This window comes from Ornithodoros turicata, chromosome 6 (genome assembly GCF_037126465.1).
Source record: "Ornithodoros turicata isolate Travis chromosome 6, ASM3712646v1, whole genome shotgun sequence".
Classification (NCBI taxonomy): domain Eukaryota; kingdom Metazoa; phylum Arthropoda; class Arachnida; order Ixodida; family Argasidae; genus Ornithodoros; species Ornithodoros turicata.
The window spans coordinates 28,058,266-28,070,060 of NC_088206.1; the positions used below are offsets into that span (position 1 = coordinate 28,058,266).

Below are 11,795 nucleotides of genomic sequence, written 5' to 3' on the forward strand. Positions count from 1 at the left end.
CTTTAATAAATATATCTTCACTTGTACTTTTGTGTATGGCTATCCTTTGCATGTAAACAGTCTACTACACACGGGCTGTTGACCCACAATTCGCATGAACCTTTAAACACGTCACACCTAACCCTTTAAATACCATGCCAATGATGAGGACGGTGCCCAGAAGAAGAACAGTCTCTGTTCGAAATATCGGCGGCTTCTGTCCTGAGGCAACTCCCTTCCTACATCTCTACCGGTTCGCTGGATTTCTACCCATCTACTACTGCACACCTGTTGTAGCTGAAAAAACAATTGCGATTGAATTCGGCACAGATTGAAAAATGGCGAAAGAAGTCGGCCCAGGATGAAAAATGTCAGCGGGTAAGCGCACACGCAGCCCTCCGGCCACGCTCCGCCCACCGGTAAGAGCCTCCACCCGAGCGCGGGAAAAAATATGCGAACGAAGTCGGCCAAGGCTAAAAAATGTCGAAAGAAGTCGGCCCAGGCTGAAAAATGTGAGAGGGTAAGTGCGCACGCAGCCCTCCCCCTGCCGATAAGCACGCGGACAACCCTCCGCACACGCGCCGTGTGGGGAAAAATACGCGCAGGGCTTATGGACAGGGCCCAGGGGTCCATGTCGTAGTTTAGCACAAGTCCTATACTACTCACCTTCTATGAATATGCATGCCAACACAACTCGTGGTCCACGGATGACGCAAAAGGTGATAATTTAAGGCCGTTCCTCATTGGTGCTGCCAGGAAATTGTACGACTTTCGCTTACTTCATCACCGCCAGGCGCCGTGGAGATCATGGAAACAAAGCTTCCTTCTGTCATTCTTGAGGACAAGGTTGCTCGCTGGGATGACTCAATAGCCTATAAGTATGTTGGTGGCTCGTTCATCGATTACCACTTCGAAAAGCTACGCCTCCTACAACTTGCCGAGCTGTGTCTCCCTGACTCTTCGGTTGTCGCACTGCTGATACACGGTCTTCCTACTCACACACAGCAAATTGTGAAAATTAGAGGACCAACAGAGCCAGAGGCTCTCCTACAGTGCCTGCGGGATATCGGTGGAAGTAGAAGCGAACGTGGCGAACAACAAGCCCAACCTGCGCGTTATAACCCTGCCAGCTTTCCACCCCAGCGCACCACTCCATTGCACGTACCGCAAACGCAACACTGTAAACCGAGAACCGCGAGAATATCAGCCACACTCGATGACTGCGTCGACGATGTAACTACAAAAAACGAGTAAAAGAAGGTGTCAGTTTCCACCCGCAGAAGGAATTTGAAACTGTCTATCTCGTATCCACCAAACTGATCTACATTGATGTTACACTAAACAACTCACCTACTCGCGCACTGGTAGACAGCAGCTCGTCAGTTACTTCCGTGAACAACCGCCTTCTAAGTCCAGCGGCCATGCGCAGGGGAAAGCCCATACGAGTCAAGGGATTTGACAGCACCTCGCAAATTTTCGATCAGTGGACTCAAGCCACGGTAAGAGTATCAAATCAAACAATCACCACCAATGCTCTAGTAATCAATGGAGTAGATTACGATGTTCTACTATCACGACCGGACATGAGGCGTCTGAAGCTTAACATTTATTGGGACGATACCGTGTCTGTCGCTGGCGACCGTCTTGAGGCTTCATCGCCAAAGTTACGAGGGGCGTTCAAGTCAAACCGGGACTTTTCATTTTTCGCAAAAGTAAAATGAACTTACAGGCGAGAAATTAGTTTTATTTTTCAACGGAATCTCCAGCTGCACTAATGCACTTGTCCCAGCGTTTCACGAGGGCTTGGATGGCAGCAGCGTAGAAATCCTTACCGGCGCGTAGCAGCCATGATCGGACAGCATTCTTGACCTCGTCGTCGCAGCTGAAGCGGCGGCCCCCAAGGAACGCCTTCAGTGGCCCGAAGAGATGGAAATCGCTGGGGGCGAGGTCTGGACTGTAAGGGGGATGTGGCAGTAACTCCCAGCCAAGTTCCTGTAAGGTGCGTGTCGTGAGATGCGCGGTATGCTGGCGTGCATTGTCTTGTAGGAGGAGGACTCCTTTGGTGATGAGACCCGGGCGCTTTTGCTTCAGCGCCTTATGCACGTCCCTGAGAACCTGGTAGTAATATGCACTATTGATGGTGGTACCACTGGGCAGAAAATCAACACGAACAACGCCAGCCTTGTCCCAGAAAATCGTGGAAAAACGTTGGATGTTCTCAGGAACTCTGACACAGGGCTCTGAGCCGCCCCCGGCCGGGATCGTCCTGCACTGATCTACGGCCGTCTCGAAACCATTTGCACCACTCAAACGCTTTGCTGCGGCTAAGTGTATCGTGGCCATACTGAGCCTGAAGTCTTCTGTGAATTTCAGATGACTTTACAACTTCATTCACGAGAAACTTCATGACACTTCGCTGTTCGATGTGCGCGCTCACCTCGTTGTCGGCCACCTTGTCCAGCATGTGTCTTCTGTTTTGCACAAACTTTGGACCACCACTTGGTGAACGCGAAGGCCTGTCGCGTGTGAAAATGACGAAAAAGAAGTAGCGCGAGCCATTTGTACACTCAGGAGACAGAAAGTCCCGGCTTGACTCGAACACCCCTGGTACAAGCTACCACCCCTCGTATTTATACGGCCAGTGATATACCCAAACTGTACCCGGAATTGATCTCCTTGTCTGGATTTCCTTCCCGAACCTCCGCACTGGAAGTCCCCTACATGCTTCGGGACACAACACCTATCCGACGAAATCCTTACAATTTGTCTCTTCGAAAGATGATTTGGTTAAGACAGGAGCTCCAATCTATGCTAGACGCCGGTATCATTCGTCCATCAACCTCACCATTTGCCTCGCCCATCACAATCGCCCCCAAGGCTGACGCTTCCTTTCGTCTGTGTACCGACTACAGACTCCTCAATCGCCAGACAGATATATTCCCATTTCCCATGCCCAACGACGATGACATTATCAATGAAACTGGTGGGAGCACTGTATTTTCGTGCATAGGTCTCTGCAAGGGATTTTGGCAAATACCCTTAACGGAGAACACAAAAAAATACACGGCGTTTGTCACACCATTCGATTTGTATGAATACAATCGTCTCCCGTTCGGTTGGAAAAACTCGTCTGCTTGCTTTCAAAAGATGATGACAGCCGTACTCCAACCGCTCATCGGGAAATGTGTACATGTCTACATCGACGACATCCTCATCTACTCTAGGTCCACGGAAGAACACCGTCAACATCTTCACCTAGTCCTACAAGCGCTACGCGAGGCAAACCTCAACCTCAAGATCAACGTGAAGAAAGGCGTTTCCCAGACAGCACGAAACTTTATTCGGACGTCCTAAAAATGTCCCAAAGTCCCAGGTCCCAGAAGTTGCGTTCCTGGGACGTGTCCCTTGTACAACGCAGCTCTACTTGTTGTTTTTCTTTGCTAAGGAAGCCCCAGAAATGTTAGTCGGAGCAGGGCCCCACAGCTCCCCATAGAGCCTATAGTTTGAGATAATTCAGGCAACACTGGGCTTGTGGCCAATGAAAATGAGTGATGATGCCTGGAAATCAGCCAATCAGGAGGGCCCTTGTTTGGCTCGCCTCGCGGCCGTCCGTGGCTCTCGACGGCTTTTATTGACTTGTTACTTAATGGCTACCGCTAGTTATTTTCTGATTCTTCGCGATTACCAAATGAATAAAGCAACGTGTAACAAGACATACATTTATTTGGCGAGTGAAAGAAAGAACCCAAGAAGCAATGACAACAAGCAAGTACACAAAGTAAATGCACACGCGAGTTTTGTTCTCGTTCACCGCGTATGTGGAACATTCGTTGCATCACGAATCATTGTGGATGGATAAAGATGTTACAACTTGAGCATCACGCTTGTTTTACAACGCATACAATGAAAGGACAGTACTGGAATTTATACAAAAGCTAAGCAAAAATGGGGGTAGTTCGTATTGTGTAAACTACGGGTGGTTCGAGCTACGAACGAAAAAAACGTGAACTTGTAGCATCAGTGACAGTGCAGGCTTTCACTGAAACACATTATGTAGGTGTGACTATACGAAATATCATACTTCTATACGCATGTGTAACACTATTAGGCATGTACAGTTGCGAAGACTAGAATATTACGAACAGCAAACGAAACAGCTTCTCTGGGATTCACCTTTCAAGAATGACAACTTGCACAGGTTAGGCACGACGACAGGTAAAAAGGAAAGCAAAAATGCATGCTTATACATTATTTGCATTGTGCTTATTCTCCAAACACTACTATACACAAAAGAAACATTTCGTTTATAGCTATAGGCTCAAAACAAAAATGTCATATATACATGCTTTTGATGTAATGCATCATATAAACAATAGATTTCACATGGCTGTGGTTATGACATTCCTAGGCGTATGAATTTGTGCAGCATACTATGAAAACTGCTCAGCTTATACTTGAATACTGTTTGCCATCTGTTACAGAAAACTAAGCGAGCCAAAATTAATGATGGGATCACTTTGGTGCTGTGGCGTGTGATACTGCATAGTTGTCTCTCAACATAAAGCAACAGAAAAGCAACAAATCCTTGTCAAATGTCTGTAGACGTGGGTAACATTACAATATTAAAAAATTCTCTGTTTGTGGAATCCCACCACTCTCTTTTTTTCTGTACACAATGCTCAGGATCATTTGGATGAGTGGAGATGGAGTGACACACTGAATGTCTCAAACGTTACACTCATGCTGGAAGTTTCTTCCGTTTCCTTTGTTCGGACCTCTGAAAAGCTGCCTCCTTAGCCTCCCTGTTTTTTAGTCTTATGTGATACTGTAATCGTTTATTAACGAAGTGACCTAGGAAACTGCCTTGACAGGCAATCGAGCAGAATGGCTCATGACTTGTCAATGTGTCTCTGCCATGACAATGTCTTAACCGATTAACAAGTTGCTTTCTTACTTGCTGTCTGTGTAAGACATTTGAAATCTCGAGTTTAAATACATTTTCCAACCTGCCAAAATATGCAAAAAATGAATCTGATGGGGCACAAGATGTAGTGTCAGAACCACCCGATTCGCTCTCCAAATACAAATATAACCCCTCTGCTCTCCTGATCCCCTCACCTGCAGCCCTCAACAAGCTTGGACAGTTTGTACATTTTGAGTTCTTTAAGAAAGAGTGAACCAAGGATCCCGCGTATGCATACTGTGCATTAGCCTCAATAATGTTGTCAGGCTCCTGCACAACATGCATCTCATGTTCAGTCTCCATTTCATCATCTGCAGGCATCCCTTGTGAGCTGTCAGGCTCACAGGGAATGTCTGCAGTTGAAGAAACCGGCATGCTCAACAAGTCATTTAAAAGCTCAGTTGTATCAGCCTCGCAATTCCCCCTGCTTGGAAGCTTCATGAGCCTCCCTGCAAGGGTATGCTTGAGGCTTGACACAAACTGAAACGCGTTTGGTGTTTCATTGCACCCGTGCATTTGCCGGAATTGACCGAACATGTTTTCCAGGGGGTCCTGGTTGAGCCTCCGTGTCAGCAGATGTTCAAAACCAAAATTTTGGTGAAGATCTTCCCACAATGCAAGTACTGCGCGAATCGTGATCTGCCACCCCCTTACAGTAGGAGGTTGCCTATCACTGTCAAATTTCCACTTTGCAATCCACTGGGCTGCAGACTCTAGTAACTCCTTATGTTTCGTTGAATTGTTCATTGCATATCTCATCTTTTTGTCGTCACTCTGTTCGACAGATGAACTGTTTAAACAGTCAAACAGTTGATCCATCTTAAGGAGGAATTCTGAAGTCTCAGTGGCTGCTGGAGGCATACATCCCACGCTAATAAGGACAGCGATCCCAGTGGAAACACTATTGCTCAGTACTTGCGTCGCAAGCTTGACCTTCATACGTTTGAAAGCTGTGGGGTGAATGTGGTTGTCTGTCAACTTTGGCGACAGTCGGACCTTTAGGGGGTGGTCTGATTCATAGTACTGTTTAATGAAGGACCACTGAACCTTCTCTTGAGCATCCCCGATCTGTAGGTCATGCTTCAACAGCAGGTTCCGTGTGGTTTTCATTAAATGTGGTGGATCAAAAATAAAATATACTTTGGATTCATCGACACAGAAGTAAGGTTTGGTAGGGGAGATCTGAAGTTTTCTAGACAATGCACAGTTGCTGGCACCCTGGTCACAGACAACCGCTTTCACAGAGATATCCAATGTTTGAAGCTGTCGAATAAGGTCCTGAATCAAATCTTGCAGTGTGTCTGCTGACACGGTAGACTTGGAAAAAAGATAACACAGGGGCTGGACCCATGCTTTTGTTAACCCTGAGAGTGCGACAAGCAAAGCTGAATTTGCCATCTGGGAGTTCCTTTCTTTTCCAGTGTCTGCAAAGCCGTAAACTGTGTCTGATCTGGAATCGTACTGCAGATGCTCCTTGATGGACATCTCATCAAAGAGCAATACACATGTACGATCTTTTGCTGGCAGTCCCTGGAGTTTTGTCTTCAGTCCTTCAAGAACTGAAGGCATGACACCAGGTTCCAAAGTAACTTCCTTGAGCCAATTTCGCAATGAACTCTCAGATGGCAAAGCCAGTACTTCGCTTAAATACCTGTAAGCTTGAGGTCCCTTGAAGTGTAGATTAAGAGCAAAGCTCCTGAAATGGGGAGGCCACCTACGACCAAACTTCTGTAAGGGCTGCAGGCACAGCTGAGCACGGAAGAGATCAAGGGCACGTTTGGAAAGGTAACGTGATGCTCCATGCACAATTTGGCCCTTGGTGAGGCCCCCAAAATGCCTAGTTACGCGGCTACGAAACAAAGAACGTCGCAGGCGTTCCCTTGTTGTCTGTAGCCTGTAGATAAGGGAAGCAGTTCTAGGTGTTCTTTTCTTTTGGGGACGCCCTGGCCTCTCAGCAGCAGAAACAGAACCTGTGAAAATGGAAGGGTAACATGATTATTACTGGAACGCAAAAGTGAGACGAGAGCCTGTCTGTATGTCATATGCACACATGGTCATGGCAGCTCGCTATGTACTATTGTAACATAAACCATGTGTCCTTTCCTACCAGATGCTACAAAACATAATAAAAAACAAACAAAAAAAAAACTGGCAAACACAGCAAAGTAGGAATGACCGGTGGAGTGCGGAACACAGAACGATAACCTCAAGTCCTAAGCTGAATTTAAACCCAGCAAGCAACAGATAATAAGAGAGCTGAAATGCATTTCTTACCTTCAGGCTGGTGTGTGCCGAGATCTGTGTCTGATGGCTCTAGAGGTACTGCCAATGCTGTAAATATAGTAAATTTGTGATGTTGGTCTGAAGAAGCAGAGATTGAACATGCATAAAACAAACCAGTCTATGAACTGCTGTTATTAGACACATTGTAGTAACAAAACCCAACAAAAATAAGCACATCGTTATAGCTATCCACCAGCTTATGAGCGGCATGCACGGTAGGCATGCAATTACGACAAAGTGGAATGCAAAGAAAATTATACAGTAAAGAAGCAGCATGTTTGTTATTATTATTTTTTTCCTACGTGAGGAAATGGACACTACTTACGACTGAGGTCGTGAGGATCACTGTGCGGGGATGGTGTTGCAGTATGCGTACTAGAAACTGAGGCTGCTGTGCTTGTTTGGACGCAAGCCACTTCTCCAGGAGAGTTACCTAGATTTAAATTAAATGTATGTTTAAGGTTAAAAGCTTTGAGTATCGCAGTTGGTGAGGTAGCATACTAAAACAAGACAAACATCATATCAGTCATGTTTCAAGATATACAGGTTTGACGTGCAAATTCTAGTCGTGCTCCGCTGCCGCTAATGTATGTCAGCTTACCAGTTCCTTCCTGTGGGTCCATGTGATACAAGGGAGAAGCAAGACGGGTAGATGGAGAGAGTTCCATATGCACTGAATGGCCTGCAAAAGAAAATGGTATAATGAAACAGACTGATTGAAATATTTTGTTGTTGCTCTCAGAGTCAATTATTTAATGTGCTAACCTCATAACGTAAAATTGACAGCCTTTGGTCTCTCTCTCTTTCTTCTTTTTTGTTAATGTAAAATAAGCTTGTCCACTTACCAGTGGTGTCCTGAGGTCTCACGCCCGTCGCATGTGGAAAAGCCAGAGGGGTAGTTGACAAGGGTCCCTCTGTATGCATTGAACAGCCTGCTAAAGAAAATTAGTATAATTAAACAGACTGATCAAAATATTACTTTGTTGCTCTCCGAGTCAATTATCTAATGTGCTAACCTCGTAACATAAAATTTTCAGACTTTGGTGTGTCTCTCTCTTTCTTCTTTTTTTGTTAATGTAAAATAAGCTTGTCCACTTACCAGTGGCGTCCTGAGGTCTCCCGCCCGTCGCATGTGGAAAAGCCAGAGGGGCAGTTGACAAGGGTCCCTCTGTATGCACTGAATGACCTGCAAAACAAATATTCAGCACATTTCAGCAACACAAAACATATTGAAACGAGAAAGCATCGTGGAGTCTTCTTTCTCTAGATCACTGACAAATAGACATCATGCAAAGGACTGTTCTCACCTGCTGTCATTGATGCACTACTGCTTACTGCCCTGAGGGGCACTGTCGGAACAGCTGTTTTCTTCAGATGAGTCCTCTGTCTGTTTGCAAATGAATTGGAAGCAAAATGCACTTCACACAGCTTCCTATTTTTGAGTTCGCGAAGTGAAAGAGCAGCATATTCAGGCCGGCCAGAGTACTCAATCCATGCAGATCTCCTGTAAGATACAATGCTTTGGGAATAAGCACATGCAATATAGGCAAATAACTGAAACAGCTTGAGAACTACAGCTCTACAGAGCACAACTGAGTTGCTCCAAAAGTTTGACAGCCTCGCGACAGACTAAGTGACTGATGTGATAAATAAAGTGATATTGAGATAGTTTACTTATCACGAAAGTGATAAATTATTATTATGCGTGACACATGTAAGGTGCATCGAAAAAAACTTACCTGTCGTCTCCTGGGAAGCCAAAGAATGAAAGGCTGCAATTGAGGCTCGAGTTATTGCAACCTCTGGCTCGGCAGTTGATGCCGCGTGACCGTCTTCGGTCTTCACTTTTCCGTTTTGCCATTGCCGCTCGGTGTCCGTCACAGGATGAACATGGTGAACGTAACAGCACAACCGTAAAAGACAGACAGCAAGCGAGCAACCGCTTAAATAACTTCTGCGCGTCATTTTCAGCCCTTTGCCGTGGCCTTGTGCTCAGCTCCTCAGTAAAGTTCCTTTATGTCCCAAGGTTGATACCCACGGATGTGGTCAGTTCCCACGGTCCATCCTTTTCTTTGCAGGCAGTTGGTGCCGTATTAGACCAAGGCTGAGTTGCAGTCCTCGGTGTTCTTCGTAAGAACTTAGCCGACGTGGGTGTGACAGCTGCAACCGGGCTTGAAAAAGCTTTCCGATATCTCAGAAGGCTAAACATGTTTAACGAGACATGTTATCGCTTCTTATCAAGTACGCGAATAGGATATCACGTAACTTCGCATCCAGACACAAGCAATTAGCATTCGACCACAGCGGCACAATGCACAACAGTCCTTCCAAGCAATACCGAACGTTCGGAACCATTCGAACGAGGCTCACATGAGTGCATCAATTTCACGATAAGCATTTCCTTTCCTTGCTTTCAGTGCACCGAATGTTACAACGAAACGTAAAGTGTTTGTGTTGCATGAAGCTTCTTGTTGTCACTGCATCGAGAATGCTACGGTGCTCGAAAATGTTCCTCACGCTTTAAATCACCACAGCATCCCAATCCCAAAATCGATTCACTGCTCGTATGATGATATTTGTGTCGAGAAACAGTACAAGACGAAGAGAGTATCTTGAACACACGAAGAAATTTGCGAACACTTCTCTTTGACCACGAAACGGTGCTGTCAACCGACATCTTGGATTTCGTTGCTCAGGCCGGCTCAGGCGGTCGCCCGCGAAAAAAATATTTCGAAGGTTTATTAACCAATCGGAGCAACGCAATACTGCTCGGCCAATGGATATTAGTGATGATGCCTGACGCAACAATATCACGTGGTTATGACGTGAAAATATTTTTTTAGAGCCGGAAGTTGGGGGAGCTGTGGGGGCCTGGTCGGAGTACGAAGCAGCGCGAGCTCCTCTCACTCTCCCAAGTTGTTGAGAGAAAGAGGGAAAGAGCAGATGGTCTGATGGTAGTGAGGCCGTGAGGCGTCCGCGCGACAACGGACAACGGATCCCTGATGCCATTTGGTTTGATTGAGTTTCCATCGCATTTCCGAGCAGAATACGAAGCACCGCTGCGGTCGACATCAATCTTCTCGGTGATGTTTACGTTTGTGGTAATACTTCCTGGTGTTTGCTCACGTTATGAGGACGAGTACAGACGTGTGTGTTGCTGAAACTGATCTTTGAAAGTGGCGGGAAGGCAAATTTCCGTTGGCATGTTCTCCATGTTGGCAGTGCGTGTGCCGGCCTATAGCATATGAGGTACAGGCGAGAGCAGGATGGCGAGTAAGGTATGTAGCCGATTCCTACATTCGAATTCCTTAAATGTGAAGTTATGTACTGTTGTTTGATTAGCAATGATCTGGTTGCTCTACACAACATTTTTTGTCCGACTCGGCGCGTGTATGCGCTTGTGTGCGACGGCGCCTGGTTGATAGGACAAGATTCCTGGAATGTGCAACACATAAATTAGGTATGGATTTTGCAAATATTGAGTACGTTTTTGCTTTGTTTCCAGGCTGCTTGACAGAAGGTCAGGGTCCTTCTTCAATGATGCCACCCTTGAAGTTCAGCAAGCGTTCAAGCAAGTTCAGCATGGTTGCACAGTGCAGGTTGCACCACGCACGACAAGTTACTGGGGGAGTGCAACACACAGTGAATCTGAAGGAGGACAGTGATGATTGTTGTATGCATCGGATATTTTTTCGTATTACTTTCTGGTGGGGATTTAGTGATGCAATATTTTCTGTGTGTGTTTACAGTAGTGATCTGTGATGAAGTAGGCCAATAGCAAGCTACGATGCTTGATGCAACCCTGGTTTTATACTCTGGTAAGTGCAGTGACGTTTCTGGGAGAGGGGCGGTTGGGCTATCGCATCCCCCAAAACACAACAACATTAGTTTATGCATTGCATTTCCATTTCTCCCCTCCCCACTACGCGCTCCGACAAAGGGTCCACCCTCTCTCCTAGCCAATGGTCTGGATCCGCCACTGCCTTAGCTATTGAATTTATCACTGTTATTATGGTTTTATCAACCCTGGTTTTATACTCTGGTAAGTGCAGTGACGTTTCTGGGAGAGGGGCGGTTGGGCTATCGCATCCCCCAAAAAACAACAACATTAGTTTATGCATTGCATTTCCATTTCTCCCCTCCCCACTACGCGCTCCGACAAAGGGTCCACCCTCTCTCCTAGCCAATGGTCTGGATCCGCCACTGCCTTAGCTATTGAATTTATCACTGTTATTATACATGTAAACTCGTTTGGGGAACTAATAAAGGACAAGTGTTGATTATGTCGGAACAAGTGAGCATTTCCTGTTGTTTGATGACCGTAATATCTTCAACAAGGTTCCTCTCAAACAGCGTCGATCAGCACATGTCCTGATCGATGCTGTTTGAAAACCTCTACCATGTTGAACGCGGTAATAACAATAAGGCTAGCACCTCTGCAAAGCTGACGTGCTGTCCAGGGAAGCCCGCTTCGAGTGAATGCATAACGTCCCAATAAGGACTCCTAGAAGTCCAGTAGAAATCACAATGGACGTCCCTGTAACATTTAAGCGACATCCATCGGATTTTC

General features: G+C 46.0%; 1 protein-coding gene and 1 long non-coding RNA gene across 2 annotated transcripts; both read right to left on the minus strand.

The window, feature by feature from the left end:
- Positions 1-906: 906 nt before the first annotated feature.
- Positions 907-6,427, minus strand: LOC135398410 (uncharacterized). Its single transcript, XM_064629819.1, has 3 exons — positions 5,098-6,427; positions 2,825-2,993; positions 907-970 (listed from the first exon to the last, which is right to left on the minus strand). The coding sequence occupies exons 1-3, from the start codon at positions 6,425-6,427 to the stop codon at positions 907-909; spliced, it is 1,563 nt and encodes a 520-aa protein (XP_064485889.1).
- A 1,400-nt stretch (positions 6,428-7,827) lies between these two features.
- Positions 7,828-8,409, minus strand: LOC135397772 (uncharacterized). The gene is made up of 3 exons (XR_010423737.1): positions 8,325-8,409; positions 8,071-8,160; positions 7,828-7,907 (listed from the first exon to the last, which is right to left on the minus strand). It is a non-coding gene; the product is annotated as an uncharacterized LOC135397772 (long non-coding RNA).
- Between the last annotated feature and the right edge of the window lie 3,386 nt (positions 8,410-11,795).